This window comes from Colobus angolensis, unplaced genomic scaffold, assembly GCF_000951035.1.
Source record: "Colobus angolensis palliatus isolate OR3802 unplaced genomic scaffold, Cang.pa_1.0 Scaffold15, whole genome shotgun sequence".
Taxonomy (NCBI): domain Eukaryota; kingdom Metazoa; phylum Chordata; class Mammalia; order Primates; family Cercopithecidae; genus Colobus; species Colobus angolensis.
The window spans coordinates 16,942,491-16,962,967 of record NW_012114599.1 but is presented as its reverse complement, the minus strand read 5'-3'; the positions used below and the strand labels follow the sequence as shown (position 1 = coordinate 16,962,967).

Genomic DNA, 20,477 nt, shown 5'->3' with positions numbered 1-20,477 from the left:
TTTACTGATTAGCATTACTAAGTGGCAGTTTTGGAATATGAGCTCAGACCTTTCTTTCCTTTAAAGCCGGTACCCCTTTCTCCACACCCGCCTCCTGTCATGGTTATTGTTAATCCCTTCAAAATTGGATATTAGTTTTGTAAGTTAAAACCTGTTGTGCTGACTTGATTGAGAAAAATAGGCAAAATAATTGAAAATATAAATTGGTAATGCAAATAAGAGATGATCAACTAATTGAATAATAAGGCCTGTTTTTAATTACTCTGTTTCATATTGGACCTTGAGTATTTATGTTGGCAAGTAACTTTTAAAAAATCAAGCCAGAGCATGGTGTTGTCACACATATAACTGTGAAAAACAATTAGTGAACATTTGGCTCCATGAGAGAGTAAGTGGGAGTAGGCACCACCACACAGAAGTCTAGCTGGGAGTGTCTGACAGGTGGGGCAAAGCGTTTTGCACTTGTCAGCTCTCAGTTGCAGCTCATAGAATAAGAATTTAGACTAGAAGTAAATTGCCATTCTGCTAAAAGGGTTGTTCTTGGTGAGAGTGAAAGTGCTTTGGAGTTCTGTCAGCTGTGCCCCTGTCATCTTTATGTACTATATTGAGGATGTAGAGCACCTTTCAGTGGTCAGTCTCCCTGTTGAGAACCAGCCTCTTCAATAGAATTAGAATCCATTTTTGCTCTCTGCTTCAAGGTAGAAGGCTAGAATTAGACTATGGCCAATGGTTTTTGAGTCCCATGTGTGCTTTTTTTTTTTTAATCCTAAAGCTGTTGTCAAGAGGCCAAATCTGGCTAATTGGAGAACCTTAAGTTCTTAGCCTGCCTTTTCTCCATTCCCCTGGAGCAAACCTGTGTTTATTAAGCCTTATTTTGCTCTTCATGTAGTCCTCAAGGATGCTCTTCATAGTTGGTATCATCTCTGGGTCTAGAGCTTATTTTTTTCCCCTTCATTTTTTACCTGGAGGGCTTCCTATAGTTGTTGATCTGCCAATTTCCCTTCCTAATATACTGACCAGATGCAAGATCAGATAAGAACCACTCTTATCACACATTAGAATTTTAATTCTTTCTGTTAATTCACAAAATTTCTGCTAATTCACAAAGTTAAGGCACAGATCACAGCCAAAAAGGGTAGTTTGTTTTGATCATTCCTTCTCACTCAAGTATGAATAATTTTCCTGAAATATTTTGTCTACCTTTTCACTGGAGGCTTAGCTTAATTTTCCACCCATATTCTTTACCCCAAACCCAAGGCTTCACCCCTGACAGAATGCTTCTTGGAATCCTAGTAGTGCTTAGGGTAGGATCTTCCCTCCCGCAGATCTCAAATTTCCCACATAGCAACTTGTAGAAAAACCATGTCGTCATAAATATAAATGAGCCCCAATATGGCAGGTTTTCAATATATTAGTTCCTTTGCTTGCACATATCTGAAATTCTCAGTTCTCAGCACTGGACTGTTTGATTGGAAAATACACCACCAGGATGGGGGACCCATCAAATACCCAAAATCCCCTTTCAGGCCGTAGTTTTGCTCCTCTGTGTTTATAGTCCTAAGAAGTGTTGCTTCCTAGTTACCACTATTTGGTTAGAAGGGCGTGTGAAATTCAGATTCTGCCATATGACATCTCTATTTACTAGGATAAATTTTTGTTAGATCTGTCCTAATTTAGTCATATGGTGATACTCAGTATTGATTTCAGCTAGAGCATGTCACCTAAAGGAGTTCTCCCGTTGTTCCCAAATGGGAAGGATCTTTTATGTTTCTGTTTAGAATCTGAAGGACCTTAGAAAATACCATTAGCCCTTTGTGACTTTAGTATTATTTCCAATTGAGTTCATCCAACGTTTATAGACTACCTACTGTTTGCTGGATAAGGATATTCCAAAGATGACTAATAGACAAAGCTTACTCCCAACACAGTTATAGTCCGATATGATAGATACACATGAGTGAATATTTTAGTATGACAGTGCTAAGATAAAAGTATGTACAGATTCCAAATTCTATGTGGCTCTCATATTTCTAGCTACATATTTCTTTCTCTGCTGTCCTGTTCTAAAGCAATGATCCCCTTGGTTTGTATCTTGCATAGATTCCTTTCTGAGATTTCTAGGACTCCTGTGATCTTCCACACTTTTAATAAAAAATCCAATGTTTGGTTGAAATTAGCCTTATGTGGAAAAATTTAGTTTTGATCTTCTACTAACAGTAATTTTTTTCTCTTTGACCTCACTTTCTTGCTTCTTCTTGGCCAAGTTCTGTAATCATCTATTTAATAGTTGATAACAGTAATTTTTCTGTTTTTGGAGAAACTACACAGTTGACCAGTGTGATTATTTATGGAAAATATTAATGTTCCTCGAAGCTCTTTCAAGTCCCCTCTTCCTAGAGGTAGGGCAACCTCAAGTGTCTTGCTTTCCAGTCTGGTTTTCTAATGGAAGGAGTTGAGGAAGAAGATAAACAGTTTAGGGCTTACTGCTTCTTTCAACCTATCTGAGGTAGGTAAGCCAAAAATGAAGAGCAAACTCTCAAAATGTTAGTTTAACTTGTTCATGGTCATTCATTTAGTAAGTAGATTTGACATTTGAACTATCTGATTAAAAGCACGTGCATCCATGGCCGGCCGCGGTGGCTCCCGCCTGTAATCCCAACACTTTGGGAGGCCTAGGAAGGTGGATCACAATGTCAGGAGTTTGAGACCATCCCACTAACATGGTGAAACCCCATCTCTACTAAAAATACAAAAATTAGCTGGGCATGGTAGTGGGCACCTGTAATTCCAGCTACTCAGGAGGCTGAGGCAGGAGAATTGTTTGAGCCTGGGACGTGGAGTTTGCAGTAGGCCAAGATCATGCCAGCCTGGGTGACAGGGTGAGACTTCCTCTCGAAAAAAAAAAAAAAGCACATATATCCTCACAGATCTTCTTGTAGTTAGAAGTCTATAAACTTGATTATGAAACACAATTTTTTAAGCAATATGTTAAAACTCTTTTGATTGTAAAATAATTAACACATACTAGCTTAGGCAAAAAAGGAAATTTTATTGGTTCTTGCGACTGAAAATTCTAGTAGACTTCACATGAGAGCTCCTGCAGGGGCTCAGATGAATGATATCATCAGGACTTTGTAGCTCTCTCCCTGAGGCAGACGTCATGGCCATAGGAAGCCCAAGTTTAGTAATCTCAGTGGAAAAATATAGTCAATTCCACATCTCTAAAGAAAGATTCAGTGGAAGACTGAAGGGCTTGAGTCATGTGCCTTCTGCCCTCTCATCTGATAGGAACTACCTGGACCACACATGGAGTGGGTTTTCCTCAGGGAAGAGAAGTTCAATTCTCAGAAGATCAGGGAAGGGATGCTAAACAGGAAAAAAGCAACTGTGATGTCCACTCTGGGGTGGGAGTTTAATGACCTAAATCTGAGGTTGCAAACTGGCAGCTTATGGGTGAATATAGGCCAGAGAGGCAGTTTGTTTGCCTTACACAGTGTTTTGAAATAAATAAATAAATACATAAATAAATATTTTAAGGATATTTCACCTAAAAAAATTCTAGATTTCTTGGCCTCTCTTAAAGAATTGAAAGATGTGGAAACACTGAGTGACCAGAGTCCCACATCGGTGTCGTAACTGGCTGGAGCTAAGCAGTGACTCTTTCCTTTGGATGCTCATCTACCAGTCCACTACATTCATCTCAAAAATTGGCACGCATCTCTGGGCAATTTAGGGTATGGCCCTTACTCTAAATAGTGCAGGTTTCCCTGGTCAAGTAAACAGCGTGTTATTCTGGTTATAATCACAGGTTCTGCTTAAGTCTTGGCCAACTTAGCTTTGTGCTGAGATTCACTACCTACGCATAGTCATTGCCAGAGAAAAGTATTAAAATTAATAATTAGTTGTGTGTGATTACAACAGATTGTTGAAGCAGCTTAGATTTGTATGTATGTCGGGGGGTAATGGTCTTTGGAGTTTGCATCTGACAAGATTCTTCCAAGCGCTGCAGGTTCATTGCAATCAGTTGCCCATTTAAATATGTTTTTGTTTGTTTGGGGAATGTATTTTTATTATTTTTAATAGACATTTAGATGGAAAGTTTCTTGCATCGTATAATAATGCACATCTGGCCGGGCGCAGTGGCTCACACCTGTAATCCCAGCACTTTGAGAGGCCGAGGCGGGTGGATCACTTGAGGTCAGGAGTTTGAAACCAGCCTGGCCAACATGGTGAAACCCTGACTCTACTGAAAATACAAAAAATTCGCTGGACATGGCAGCACATGCCTGTAATCCCAGCTACTTGGGAGGCTGAGGCAGGAGAATTACTTGAACCTGGGGGGCAGAGGTTGCAGTGAGCTGAGATTGCGCCATTGCACTCTAGTCTTGGCAACAAGAGTGAAACTCCATCTCAAAAAAAAAAAAAAGCACATCTGTATATTCCCGTGGGGAAATAGTAGCCCATAGCCAGAAATTCTAAAGCTTTTGCATTCTGTGAAGATTTCTGGCCATTCACATTTTGATATTGCAGAAGTGATGTTATGTAGGCCCTGGTACTTTATTTATGTTCACTGGGCACATCTTTTATAGCTCATTATTTGGCAATAAATTATGTAAATTGAGTGGATAAGTGGAGGAAGACAGAGAAAACAGAACATTTTGGAAAGAGTGAAGAAGAATGAGGAATGCAATATGCCTAGCTGAAGAAAAGAAATACTGCAAGCATTGCCCTTGGGAAAGATAATTTTGTTGGCAGAAAGAAGAGGTATAAGATCTCAAGGAGAAAGAATTAACTTATCTAACACAAAAATGTGGGATAGAATTTGAGGAAAGAAGAAGTCAGTTCAGACTAAGCAGGGTTACTGCTCTAGTGTTTCTCACCTTCTCTGGAAAACTGCACACTCTGGCCCTTCACACCCATCTTGCAGTGAATAGAATATCCAGAACTGATATTGTTGGGTAGCAACAAGTTACACACCATCCACTATGTTCCTCATTCTTAAAAGAGTTGTGGTAGGTGGGAATTGGTGGAGGAAATATATGAAATCCTGAGTACCCTAGCATTTCCAAATGTGAAGATTTTCCTGCTTATTATTTCATTTTTCATTTGTATATAGATGCTTCTTGACTTACAATGGGGTTACCTCCCAACAAACCCATCGTAAGTTGAAAATATATAAATATAAAATGCATTTAATACACCTAACTTACTGAACGTCATAGTTTAGCCTAGTCTACCTTAAATGTGCTCAAAACACATTAGCTTAAAGTTGGGCAAAGTAATGTAACACAAAACCTGTTTTGTAATAAAGTGTTCTGTATCTTATGCAGTTTAAAGTGAAAAGCAGAATGATTTTTTGAGTACTTGATGTACAGTTCCTACCAAATGTATATTGCTTTTTTACCTTTGTAAATTTAAAAAATTGTATGTCAGACCATTGTAAGTTGGGAACTGTTTATATTTATTTTGTCTTCTTTGCAATGGTTGCAGAATACTAGGTATTAGACTTTGGTAAATCTTCACAATCTATAATATAGTATAGTTTGAAGTAGAATAAATATTTGTAGAGTGGTGTTTTTAAACAAGCAGATTCTTTGAGAGTGTGATTTGATGTCTGAGCCTTGGATCCTATTTTCAGTGTAGGATACCTGAGGAGTATAGTATTTCCCTGTAATCCTTTTTACTTCTGTAAGATTGATAGTAATGTCTCCTCTTTTCTTTCTAATTTTAGTAGTTTGATTTTAAAGATTTAACTTTTGGTTTTTTTATTTTCTCTATTATTTTTTGATCCTCTGTTTTTTAAATTTATACCCTAATTTTTATTTCCTTTCTTCTGCTTGCTTTGGGTTTAGTTTGCTGTTCTTTTTCTAGTGACTTTTGGTGGAAGGTTAGATGATTGATTTGAGAACTTTTTTTCAATATAGGCATTTATAGGTATAAATTTCCATTGAATCAGGCTTTTGCTACATCCCGTAAGTTTCAGCATATTTTGGTTTTGTTTTTATTAATCTCAAAGTGTTTTTAATTTTGTTGTAATTTCTTCATTTCATTGATTATTTAAGAGTATATTGTTTAATTTCCACAAAATACCTTTTGTTATTGATCTTGAATTTTATCCCAATTGTGGTTGGAGAACATACTTTGTATGACTTCAGTCTTTTGTCTCAACATTTGTTGAAACTTGTTTTGTGGCCTATCATATAGTATATCCTGGAGAATGTTTATATGCACTTGACAAGAATGTGTATTCTGCTGTTGACTAGAGTGTTCTTTAAATGTCTGTTAGGTCTAGTTGGTTTATAGCATTATTCAAGTCTTCTACTTACATCTTTTGTGTAGTTATTCTGTCCATTTTTAAAAGTTAGGTATTGACATCTCCAAATACTATTGTTCGATTATTTATTTTTCTTTTTAGTTCTTTCAGTTTTTGCGTCATGCAATTTGGAGTTCTTTTAGCTGCACATGTATTTGTGATTGTTATATCTTTCTTGATGGAATGAACATTTTATCATAAAAAATTTGCCTTTGTTCTAACAATTCTTTTTTTTTTTTTTCTTTTGAGGTGGAGTCTTGCCCTGTTACCCAGGCTGGAGTGCAGTGGTGTGATCTCGGCTCACTGCAGCCTCTGCCTCCCGGGTTTCAGCGATTCTCCTGCTCAGCCTCATGGGTAGCTGGGATTACAGGCACACGCCACCATGCCCGGCTAATTTTTGTATTTTTAGTGGAGACGGGGTTTCACCATGTTGGCCAGACTGGTTGCGAACTCCTGACCTCAGGAGATCCGCCTGCTTCAGCCTCCCAAAGTGCTGGGATTACAGGCATGAGCCACCGTGCCTGGCCTGAGTTACATTCTTAATGCCTGTACTGGGGATTACTTAAAATAGTTGATTTTAAGTGTTTGTTTAGTAAATCTAATATCTGGGCATCCTCAGGGATAGTTTCTGTTGATTGCCTTTTCCCTGTATAAACATACTGTCTTGTTTCTTTGCATTTGTTTGCCCCAACTGTTATTTACCACCTCAGGCAGCTGCAAAATTAATCAGTCATTTCTAGTTGTTTTTTGAAAGGCTTTTCACTGGACAAGCTTAGAATTAGGTCAAATAAAGACAGTCTTGCAAGTGAGCTTTTCCAGGGAACCACTAGACTGGGCATATGATGACAGTTTTCCGGGAATGCAGTTTTAAAAGTGTTTCAAATCCATTCTGCCCCCTCCAGTGGCTGCCAGGCCACTAGTTTTCACGATGATTGCAGGCTCTTGGTTTTCTTTTTTTTTTGAGACGGAGTCTCGCTCTGTCGCCCAGGCTGGAGTGCAATGGCCGGATCTCAGCTCACTGCAAGCTCCGCCTCCTGGGTTTACGCCATTCTCCTGCCTCAGCCTCCCGAGTAGCTGGGACTACAGGCGCCCGCCACCTCGCCCGGCTAGTTTTTTGTATTCTTTAGTAGAGACGGGGTTTCACCGTGTTAGCCAGGATGGTCTCGATCTCCTGACCTTGTGATTCGCCCGTCTCGGCCTCCCAAAGTGCTGGGATTACAGGCTTGAGCCACCGCGCCCGGCCAGGCTCTTGGTTTTCAAGGCTACTACAGAACTGGAGAAGAGGGGATTGGAATGGTACAAGTTGAAATGCCATGAAGCTTGCTCGTCTTACCAAGATTTAGCCATTTCTCTTGAATAAATGCTTCCTGTATTATTGCAAGTCTTTGGTTAATTTTTAGAGTTCTGAAAACGTTGGTTCTGACACTTTGGGCCAGTTTTCTGGTTATTTTATAGTGGAGGGAATTTTCAGATGTCCTTATACTATTATGTCCGCCTGTGGAATAGTGATGAACCTAGAATCAAGTTCCTGCTTTTTAACTTAGTGTTCTTTGGGTTGTGGGTGATCAATTGACTAAGAAATCTAAGCTTTTATTTCCTTCTCTCAAAAATGGGCATGTTAATATATACCACTTGGAATTATTGTAGAGATTACTGCATTTAAGAACGAACTGGATAAAAACTAACCTATATATTACCACCAAATGGAAGAATACATAGAAAGTTTAAAAGGTAGAAATAGAAAAAAAAAAAAAAGATATTATCACTTAGGCCTGTTTTATGGAAGCAGAGCCACTTTGAGTATTTTAGAGAATAAGGGGTTTACTAAAGGAGTTGAATCTTAACACACATGTGAGAAGAGCTAGGGAAATGAAGGTATGGAAGAGGGAATCAGAAGATCAGGGCAAGAATCATTGACTAGTTCACTTGACACACTGGCACAAGTGGGTAAGTCAGAACTTAAGGGAAATCCAAGAAGCCAAATACTTTCAGCCATTGAAATGGGACCATGAAGCAGGGGCTTGTGGAGGGATTTATGGAAAGACATTATAGCTATATAGCTATTAACCCTGTGAGTCCACACAGCAAATGTCTCATGGGGGCCTGAGGTTGCTGTAGGTCAGCAGAGCCAGCAGTTGGAAGGACAAGGACAGCAGTAGGGAGACACACAGAGCATGGGATCTGGGATCTGCAGAGCATCTCCACATCTTGTTTGTTACCATATTAGACCATGACAGCTGTCCACGAGTAAAGGCTGTTGCTTCACTTCTGCCTTTCAAATCCTTAATAGGTTCTCCCATGATGAACTCTAACATGAAATCACAAGGAAAAGGGATTTTAGGAAACAGTTTCCAGTTTAAGCAAGTTGACATAGCGTAATCCAGTACATATGACTATGCAATGGTTTAGTTGTTTAACTTGGGAATTTACTTATTTGGAAAGTAGCAACATGCTAGCAGGTACAGATTATTCCATAGACTGTGTTACATAAAGAAGGGTTTCTGACATGGGGAAACTTTTAAAAAGTTTCTTCAAATGGAATATAAGATATTAAAGCATTCTTACAACATATAACATCAAATATTTAATTTAACAAACCTTGATTTTTTTAATAGATGAGTTCCTTAGAGGTGATATATCAAATGGATTTTTATAAATTCAACATTTCCCTAAGTATTAATATCAACTATATGATAATTTTTAATTGGTTTTCTGTTGACATTGGCACAGAAGTTTTTTAAATCTTAGTTTTTGTGTTTTATTAGCATGATGTCATCAAGGCCATGGAATGGTGAGACAATCAAGTTCCTTGCAGATTAAATTATATCATAAAGTCCATGTTGTTCTCAGGCAAGATAGGACAAGTGTTCTTCTCTCTGTGCTGGTAAAAGGCTGCTACATCTGGTGTTGTCTGGTTATTGTGTAGAGAAAAGCACATTTGCTGTATCAGTACCCTGCTTCCCACGTAATGATTTATTCCAGCAGAGATTATGTCCAGAACAGTAGCTGTAATCAGAGCCACCACTATGTTAAGTTTATCATAATCCATGACATTTTCCAGGACCCATTTTTGTTCTGCTCAGTTTAAATGGGTAGGTTAAACCACACACACACACACACACACACACACACACACACAGACACACACACATACACACACACATTTTTGATAATGGCACCAACCTCTGGTTTACTAGATATGCAGTGTTGCTTTGAGTTTACTCTTTTAATGAGAGGAGTACACTTCAGGGGCTTTTGCTCGGCCCTTTATACTGTAGTAGCACTTACTAGAGGGTCTGCTGGTTGCTCAATATATCTAATTCACTGTACATTTACAGTGGAGGGAAGAGAAGGGAACTAGAGAAATCACCACCAGGTAGATTCAGAAACTTACTGGGCCTACCATGGGGTAGTCCATGTTCATAGACTTTCATTAACCCAACCACTCATCATGATGATGTTCTGAGTCCCAAAGGGTTAACATTAAGAGCTAACCCTAAGAAGATGGGGTATTTATCTTTCCCCAGGATACAATTATTTGGCAAATATTTATATTTACTTCTTTGGAAAATGCTAGAGAAGTGCTATGATATATCCTTGTTATGTTATTCCAGAGTCCTTCCTGAATGGTATTGGCTTCTTGTTTATTTTTTGTAAAAGGCTGTGAGTCTTTGAAGTGACTCAAAGATAGACAATGTCTTAGCATGGAGACTCAGGTCAGGCATCTGGTCTCCAAACCTAGAATTTTTTAAATTTAATGTCATACACACCAAGTTTGAACTTCATCAGCTGCCCATCCAGTTTGGAACTGAAGCTTCAGGATCAGTCAGTCACTACTTAAGTTTAAGATCCATGCTAGTCCAACCTAATTATCTAATTATCACTCTGGCCATACTTATTGCAAATAACTGTGGTCATCATGCTTCTAGGTTCAGTGCTATCAGCAAGTCTCTCCCACCCTGAGTTCTAATCACTCCCATTAAAATCAGGAAACCCTTTTCAACAAAAGACCTCCATGCTTTTCCCCAGCTTACACAGAACATCTACCATAGCACTTTTCAAAAATGCTGGTTCTCCCATTTAAAATGTAAAAGGAATATCTTCTTGGCCCTGTTGGGGACATAGTTAGGGGTAGATGAGCAGGTTGCAAGTGATAAATTGACAACAGCCTTTTTGTTCTAAGTTGTTGGATGCCTTCCTGTACATTACACAAAGGAATTTCTGGCATCTCAACTTTGTTTAGTTTTGGCCACATTTGAGTCCAGATTTTAGTCAAGCAGTTGAGCAAATAATTTAGAACCATCCCCAGCTGCTTGAGTTAGCACTGCGAATCAAAAATTTCTGATGAATATCTTAATTCAGCCTGATTTAAATTATGATTCTTTTGCTTTCTGGTCTAGCATGGTTAGAATCTCTTTTACCATATGATCCCAAGGTTTTCCCTCTGTAAATTAACAAAGTGAACTGTTCTTTTTGCATGTTGGTTTATTTTTATGTCTGGAGGCAATGAGGGATGGAAGGGTACAGTCATTATGGTGTCTTTAAGCAAAGTAGCACTAGTCTTATTAGATACACTCTGCTGGTATAGGAAACTTAGTAGATTTGGGGAATTTCTGTTATTTAAATCCTCCCAAATGTCTCCATTTAAATTCTTGGATCCTGCTCTTTCATAATCAGTGCCCTTTTCTGCTCCTGGCCAGGATGAAGTAACTGGTACTAGACTTACCCTCTCTTTAAACAATGGTTGCAGTTCCTATTGCTGTGTAACAAACCTACGCAAAGCAGTGGCTTAAAACAGCAGCAATCATTGTTTCTCTCTCATGGTTTCTGTAGAACAGGAATTTAGGGAGGGTTTGACTGAGCAGTGGTCTGGCATCACTCATGTAGTTGCAATCAGATGGTGGCAGGTCTCAGACACTTGGAGACTGGCTGAACAACTCTCTTCATCTGATGTCAGGGCCTCTCAGTGGGATTTCTACACATGAATTAGCTAGGGCTTCTTCACAGCATGGTGACTGCAGGGAGTAGGACTACTTACTGAGCAGCTCAGGACTCCAAGGAGGATTCCAAGAGAACCACATAGAGGCTGATTGGCCTGTTATACCCCAGCTTTGAAAGTCGCATAGTGTCACTTTTACCATAGTCCCATGCTCACCCAGAGCAATCGCTAAAGAGTATAAAATGATATATAACTGAAAGCCAATAGAGAAAATAAAATGGAAGACTAAAGCATACTTGATTAATCCAATCAAATACCCTAACTTTTTTTTTTTTTTTTGGAGACAGAGTCTCTCTCTGTCACCCAGGCTAGAGTGCAGTGGCTTGATCACAGGTCACTGCAACTTCCGCCTCCCACTCTGCCTCCCAGGCTCAAGTGATTCTCTTGCCTCAGCTTCCTGAGTAGCTAGGATTACAGGTGTGTGCCACCATGCCCAGCTAATTTTTGTATCGTTAGTAGAGACAGGGTTTCACTCTGGTGGCCAGGCTGGCCTTGAACTCCTGGCCTCAAGTGATCCACCCACATTGACCTCCCAAAGTGTTGGGATTACAGGCTTGAGCCCCACATCGAGCCCAAATGCCCTAACATTTACATAGAACTAGTGAAACTGGGCTGGGCACAGTGGCTCACACCTGTATCCCAGCCCTCTGTGAGGCTGAGGTGGGCAGATCACGTGAGGTCAGGAGTTCGAGACCAGCCTGGCCAACATGGTGAAACTCCCTCTCTACTGAAAAATACAAAAATTAGCTGGACACGGTGGTACATGCCTGTAATCCCAGCTACTCGAGAGGCTGAGGCTGGAGAATCGCTTGAACCCGGGAGGCGGAGGTTGCAGTGAGCCGAGGTCATGCCAGTGCACTCCAGCCTGGGTGACAGAAGCAAGACTCCATCTCAAAAATAAAAATAAAATAAAAAATAAAAATAAATAAAAAATAAAAGAACTAATAAAACTGAATTCAGACTACATTTTAATTCAGCTATCCTATAGGAGCAGTATCTACCTACTTTTGAATTTGGCTATACCAGGTTGGTAGCTACAGGGGAAAATAAATTCTTTTAGATAATCATAGAAATTTCCCAGTTCTCTGACCTGGGGGATTTAAAACACTGAATGTCATTTGCTTTCTTTGAGCTGTCTAGTGAACTTGGAAACAGCCAACTTACCTCACAGTTGTTGTATTCCCTCATAATCTCCTATCACTCAATACACAAAGCCACGCATTAGGTAGGTGTCTTAGTTCTGTTACCACACATGATAATTTAAGTAATTCTTTCATCACGGGCTATCATGGACTACCAGTGTTTCACCCCCTCATGATCACTGCAGCCTCTCTGTCTTCAAACCCAACCAGATCAGATACCAATCACACATTTCCATTTGCCCCAGGAGTACATTGCCTGAAATCATTCCTATACCTAGTTACTATAATGGTCATTGTTTAATTACAGACCACTACAGTACACTGTAACTGGCTAAAGCACAAAGGAATTTATTAGGTGAATTGGCTTCCAGAATTTCTGGGGTGATATGGGTACCATACCGTCAATGCCAGACTGTCAAGAGAAATGCCTTCAATCATGTGGTAAGATGATTTCAGCAAAAATTCTGCTGTGGCTATAGTCTGTGGTTGAATACGTCTCTTTATAGATGAGTAGAGTTATAGTTAGATACTTCAATAGCTATTGTATTATGTTTGAAGAGAGGAATTACATGGATTATATTCTAAAACTTTATGTTTATTTTGACTATTTGGGACTTAGAAGTATTTTTTTCTTAGAAACTGTTTTATAAATTCCAGTTTCACTTTCAGATTAGGTCTAAAAAGCATACATAACCTGTACTATATCAGAAATGCAGAGGAGCCAACATCCAAAGACACTTTTAGAAGCACAGTCTTCTTTTAAAAGATTTCACAAAAATTAGACTGCTTAAGGAGTAAAGCTATGCCCACCTAAAGAAAATCATATATACAGACTTTCGGATTGCCAACTGATGTATGTTAGGGGCTTAAAGTCTCATTTTAGCTACTAAAGGATGGCTTTCCTGGATATGTACATCCATTTTGGCAATGGCTATCTTAGCATCCTTGGCAGCACCGCTGCTGTTTATGTGAAGGTGTGTGTATGAGGATGCAAAGTAGACCTGCTACTGTGCTTTTCGCTCTATGTTGAAATTTATCAGAAGTGGGGTGGTGGACATGGCGGTGGTAGGGAGTTGAAGAGTGGTGGCAACAGGTACACAGTTAGCCTGAGTGATGAGGTAGCTCCAAACTGTGGACATACGAGAATAATACCGAAGTCTGTGCAATGTATTGAGGATGACTTTTAATTTCTAAAGTGAATGGGCTGTCTGGAATCAGGTCTAGTATGAGCAAGTTTTATCTGTGAGGTAGGATGTAGTTTGATTAAGAGGTAGGTTTTAAGCAGTGCCTATTAAGTTGTATGTAAATTTATATACAATTTAATAGACATTTTTAAAAACCCCTCCTTTATAAATTCCTCAGTGACCCCAGGCTCCCCAACCATACCATTTTAAAAAAGGAGAAACATGCTTTTCATTGCCTTTGGGTAGAGGTGAATGAAAGAGACTACTGTAAAATATGGTCACAGTGGCGACACCTGGCGCAGGTAATGGGTCCACCTGATACCATGAAGTAAACCTCTCTTCGGTGCCTTTCCTTGAGGACCCCAGAGGGCCAGTGAAGCAGTGTTCCCCTTTTATTCCTCGTTCCTTTCTTTTACTTGCACCTTAGAGGCATACCTCTTTTTATTGCATTTCACTTTATTGCACCTCAAAGATACTGCGCCTTTTACAAATGGAAGGTTTGTGACAACCCTGTGTCAAACAAGTCTGTCAGCGCCATTTTTCCAACCACATGTGCTTACTTCATATCTCTGTGTCAGCATTTTTAGCAATTAAGCTGTGCATATTTTTTTTTTAGACATAATGCTATTGCATACTTAATAGACTACAGTATAGTATAAAAACAACTTTTTTTTTTTTTTTTTTTGGAGTCAGAGTTTCACTCTTGTTGTCCAGGCTGGAGTGCAATGACACAATCTTGGCTCACTGCAACCTCCGCCTCCTGGGTTCATGTGATTCTCCTGCCTCAGCCTCCCACCCAATAAACTGGGATTACAGGCGGGCAACCACCACCATGCCTGGCTAATTTTTGTATTTTTAGTAGAGACAGGGTTTCACCATGTTGGCCAGGCTGGTCTTGAACTCCTGAGCTCAGGTGATCCACCCGCCTCAGCTTCCCAAAATTCTGGGATTCCAGGCGTGAGCCACCATGTCCGGCCAAAAACAAGTTTTATATATCCTAGAAACCAAAAACTTTGTGACTTGCTTTATTGCAATATTCACTTTATTGCGGTGGTCTGGAACCAAATCCGAAATATCTCTGAGGTATGCCTGTATTTATTTTGTGTTGATCCTCTTACTCAACCTGTGTCCTTGATGTGTGAAATAAGAAATCTCAAACGTTGAAAATAAAAATTTGTATTGTGTGAGATTAAAGATGTATATGTGCTAAAAAAAAAATAGCAATTAATCACTCTTAAGCAATTTCATTATTTCTATTGTTTCTAGGCAGAAAAGATCCTTAGACAAGAGTTGGAGAAAAAAGAAACACCAAGTTTATATTGCTTGCTTGGAGATGTCCTTGGAGACCATTCTTGCTATGACAAAGCCTGGGAGTTGTCCCGGTACCGCAGTGCTCGTGCGCAGCGCTCCAAAGCCCTCCTTCATCTTCGGAACAAGGAGTTTCAAGAGTGTGTAGAGTGCTTCGAACGCTCGGTTAAGATTAATCCCATGCAGGTTAGACAACTCATAACCCCCTGCTGCTCTCAGTGCTTTGCTGTTCTTTGGATTTGATCTTACAGAATGAGTATCCATTTTCTAACCTGATAACTGGTGAGTTTGTTTTTGACAGCTAAGAACTTAGTCTCTAAAGGACTTCTTGCTTGTTGTAAACTTGCTTGTTGCAAAAAGTGGATAGGTATGTTTTTTTAATTCACTTTCTATTACTTTAACTGTCTGTTTCATTTTGTTATTTTTTCCCCTTCATTGTCCTTAACTATTGACATACAACTATTAAAATTAGGTACAATTTTGAGCAGATACATTAGGAAGAAAATGAACAAGAGTCAAAATTGCAGACAGCATAGGGCTTTGCAAGTATTTGCTGAAATCAGTAATGAAAGAAAAACCGTTGTATAAATAGGATAGCATATAGAATGGATTCTTGATCATTTTAAGAAAAACATGTATTTATATACACACAAATAACTTTAAATGTTAAAAAGTTTTTAAAGGTTTGAAAAAACAATACAGAAGGGTCTGGATCTTTAAACTAAGTGACATGATAAATCCACAGGAGTGGACCTAATTTTGAGGGAAGAGAGATTAACCTTATTTTGTACTTAATGATATTCAGTTATCAGAATGTCTTATTATTAGAAATGGTCATTTTTTCTACCAAACTTTATTTATAACTGCCATTTCACCAATCAAAGGCATGTATAACTGTCAATCATGGCTCTTGTAAAACATGCACACTGATTTGCCATAATCACCAGTTAAAATACTAACTTACAATTAGTGGCTAATGTTCACCAAGCACTTACTATGAGCCAGGTAACTCATTAAGCATTTTGCTAGTATTCGACCCCAGATGGTCTGATTCCAGAGCCTACCCTATCTTTTTTTCTTTAATTGTGGTAAAAAACATAGAAAAATTACCATCTTAACCATTTTTTAAAGTACAGTTCAGGGCCAGGCGTGGTGGCTCACATCTATAATCCCAGCACTTTGGGAGGCCGAGGGATCACTTGAGCTCAGGAGTTTGAGACCAGCCTGGGCAACATAGTGAGACCTCATCTCTGAAAAAAATAAATAAATAAAATTAAATGAAAGTACAGTTCAATAGTGTTAAGTACATTCCCATTGTTGGGCAACCAATCTCCAGAACTTTTTCATCCTGTAAAACTAAAACTCTATTCTTGTTAAACAACTCCCTATTTCCCCTTCGGTCCCCATCCTGGCACCTGCAACCACCATTTGCTTTCTCTCTTATGATTTTAGCTGGGTAACTATCTTATGATTTTTATTTTTATGATTCCACTCGTAAAAGTGGAATCATACAATATTTGTCCTTTATTTCACTTAGCATAATGTCCTGAAGGTTCCTTCATGTTGTAGCATGTGTCAGAACCTCCTGCCTTTTTAAGGCTCAATAATATTCCATTCTATGTACATACTTCTTTTTGTTTACCCATTCATCTGTTGATGGATACTCGGCTTGCTTCTACCCCTTGACTATTGTGAGTAGTGCTGCTGTGAACAGAGGTGTGCAGAAATTGTCATTTTTGAACTGGATAACTGAGGGAATGCCTTTTACATTGAAGAAAATCATAAGCGCGTTTTTTTAAATGACAGGTTGAGCTAATTGCTTACTTTCCGTACTCTGGATGGTGGATATAATTAGAACTTTCCAAATCAGGTAAAAAGCCTGGAGAAGAGAGTAGGACAGGTGTAAGTACAGAATATCAGCAGAAACTAATGGGTGTATTTGACAGCAAGGATGCTTAGAGTGTACTAAGGAATTGTTTTTTGTTGACAGTTGGCTCTAACTCAGTGGCTGTCAACTGGGGATGATTTTGTCCCCCAGAGGACATTTGGCAACTTACGTAGTCATTTTTGATTTTGACAATGGGGAAGTGTGGGGATATGCTACTGACATCTAGTGGGTAGAGACCAGGAATGCTGCTAAACATCCCATAATACACAGCACAGCCCCCTACAATAAAAATTATCTGGCCTATCATGTCACTAGTGCCATGGTTGAGAAACCCTCCTGTAACTTGATTATCACTCTATTTTTTTTGGTGGGGAGTGAGGGGTTGGTTTTTGGTTTTTGGTAGAAGGGAGAACTCACTCAATATTGTTTGTAAAATTTTACTTTTCTGAAAAACTGTATCATATCCTTGCATATCTTGGAAGCTTCTGCCTAAAGTTTATCCTAACTGCGATTGCCTTATGACTAGGGTAAGTGAGTTCCCTCCCTTAGCCTGCCACAATCTCAGTTAAATCAGTGCCAGGTACCTCACAGACATGAATTGTTCTCTGCAGCCTACAGTCTGTTGTCAACACATTAGCATTATCCTTTTCCTTCTGCCTCACTGGCAGCTCCTTCTCAGGCTCCCTTGCTGGTTCCTAAAGGCTTAGTCCTTGGACCTTGTCTTTGTCTGCACTTACTTCCTTGATTTCATCTAGTGATGGAGCTTTAAGTTCCAACTATACACTGACAGCTTCCCAGATTTTATCTCCACTCCTGTCTTCTCCCCTGAACTTGACGCCAGTGCTTAACTGCTTACCCGATCTTTGATTTCATCTAGTGCTGGAGCTTTAAGTTCCAACTGTACACTGACAACCTCCCAGATTTTATTTCCACTCCTGTCTTCTCCCCTGAGCTCAACGCCAGTACTTAACTGCTTACCCAATCTCCCCATTCCTCACTCCAACCTAGCATTTCCAGTATCTGAAGTGTTCTCCCCATTCCTAATCCCTCTTCCTCCCAACCTTATCCTCATCCCTATAAATAGCAACCCCATCCAACCTTAGAGTCATGCTTAATTCCTCTTTCCCTTATACCCCACATCTAATCAATCAGCAAGTCCTAGCAGATCTGCCTTGAAAATATGTCCAGAATCAGACTGCCTCTTACCACCTCCTGTCATCCTGGTCCAAATCCCCATTGTCTTGCACCTGATTAATTGTGTTACCTTCTGCCTTTCTCCTTGCCCATCTATCTGCCTATTCTCAAAGGGCATCCACATTTATCTTTCAAACTCAGGTCAGATATGGTAATACTCAGTCTCTTAATGGCTCTCAAGACTCTCCCCAGTATCTAGCTCCCAGCACTTCTTCTCCCTCCTTCCTCCAATTCTTCCCTTTTCTCACCCCACATTGCCTTCTTTGTTTTCTGAATATGCCAGGCACATTCCTGCCTCAAGGTCTTCCTCTTGCTCTTCCTCTGCTTGGAATGTCCTTCTTCCAGATATCTCATTCAAGTGTGCTGGAAGGTCACTTTCTAGGAGGGGCCTTCCATGATCATTCTATTTAAAATCATACTCCCACCTTATATTCCTAATTTTCCTTCCCTGCTTTATTTTTTTCCATAGCACTTATGTATAGCTTACTTCTTTAAAAAAGTTCTGTTTTGTCTTCACTAGAATGCAAGTCCCATGAAGATAGTAATTTTCATCTGTATGGTTCGTTTACATTTTCCTAGTGCCTGTGAAAGTGCCTTGTACATATTAAATATTCAATAAATATTTGTTAAATGGGTGAATAAATAGTATCTTCAACTACTTTTTTTCAGTCAAATATATACTAATTGTCTGCCCTGCACATAGCACTGAGCCAAAGAATGAAGACATAGTAGCAGGTCAGCAGATAGTCCCATTTGTACCCTGGCAATCTAGTGAAGCAAACACAGACAGAACTAGCTAACAATAATGATGCATCAAAGAAATACCTAGCAATTTATATGTAAAGCACTAGTTATGTAGAGGCCAAAGAGAACATTTCTACCTTTGGTAGACAATGAAGAGAGGATGTTGGAGTTGGCTTTGAAAGACAAGTAGGACTTGAATAGGTAGAGGAAGGGCAGAGGTTGGGGCATTATAGGCAGCTGAAGAGTATGAGCAAAGCTCTAGAAACACAGAGAGGTGTGTGTGTGTGTGTGTGTGTGTGTTTGCAAGGGGAACAGAGGTTTGGTGAAGAGGTTAGTTTTTTAGGGTGGAAGGAAGTAGGGCAGTTATAGTGGGAACCCTAGACTGGAGCCAGGTTGTGAAACATCTTCAATGTGAGTCTAAACCGTTGGGTTTTTTATTTGACAGATAGAGAGCCATTAAAGGGTTGATTTCTTTGGAGCTTTGTTTTAAATGAAGGAATGTGGTGTGTAAAGAGATAATTCAGGAATATTGTTTTGGCAACACTGGCTGTGGGAGATTCTAGATGGAGACTGAGTTAAGAGACTGTAGCAACAGTTTAGTTTTTTTGTTTTTGTTTGTTTGTTTGTTTGTTTGTTTTTTGAGACAGAGTCTCGCTCTGTCGCCCAGGCTGGAGTGCAGTGGCGCAATCTCAGCTCACTGCAACCTCCACCTCCCAGGTTCAAGCGATTCTCCTGCCTCAGCCTCCCAAGTAGCTGGGATTACAGGCATGTGCCACCGTGCCCAGCTAATTTTTGTATTTTTACTAGAGACAGAGTTTCACCAGATTGGTCAGGATGGTCTTGAACTCCCCGCCTCAGCCTCACTAAGTGCTGGGATTACAGGTGTGAGCCACTGCCCCCAGCCCAATAGCCTAGTTTTTAGCCATGGCAATTCTCAGTGTGGGAGGGACAATAGGAAGGAAGGGATGAAGAGAGGGAAGTCACAAGGGAGAGCTTGACAGGGCTTGCTGGTCTCATTATATAATTTAGAATTAATTATTTACATAGACAAAGAAATGACAATTGCTCAAAGCAGAGTCACAGTATAAACAGATGTTATGTGAGAATATTTTAGAGCTTCTCATGTGGATCCAATTCAGGCAGGCAGTAAACTATGCCAAAATATGCAGGCATTGGATGCTGTAATTGTACAGAACTACTACAAGATGCAAACTTGAACACTATAGACTCGTTTTAACTTGTGAACCAAGTTTGAACTGTCTGGAGGGAGAAAGCATATATACTATGTTGTCTCCTTTAAGACTGGCAATAAAGGGAAAATAGAAAAATGGAATTAAAAAAATTCTATCCTCTTTTAGACGTATCCAAAGAATTAGGCTAAATAACAAAATTTAGGCAAACCAAAAGTGGTATTTGAGTGGTTTTTGCACATCTTAATAACTTTCTGAAGTCAAATTGGTATACGAATAGTTGTATCTGGAAAGGGTTAGGAGGAAAAAGGCTATTGTTCATCTTTTAGATTTAAGCACATTTTAAAGTGAGAGCTTAAATAAAAACAAAGAACTTCTATAAAGTGAGTGAGAGCGCAAGTTTAAAAAATGAGAGCTCCTATACTATGCAGCCATAAAAAAGGATGAGTTTGCGTCCTTTGTAGGGACATGGATGCAGCTGGAAACCATCATTCTTAGCAAACTATCACAAGAAG

At 39.5% G+C, this 20,477-nt stretch overlaps 1 protein-coding gene across 2 annotated transcripts in view; it reads left to right on the top strand.

Annotated features, from left to right (window-relative positions):
- TTC27 (tetratricopeptide repeat domain 27) overlaps positions 1-20,477 on the top strand; it is a 195,695-nt gene that overhangs the window by 118,567 nt on the left and 56,651 nt on the right. For both annotated transcript variants that reach the window (XM_011935991.1, XM_011935992.1), the window contains exon 13: positions 14,905-15,132. In XM_011935991.1, coding sequence (XP_011791381.1) covers positions 14,905-15,132 — 228 coding nt within the window. The remainder of the gene's footprint in view (positions 1-14,904; positions 15,133-20,477) is intronic.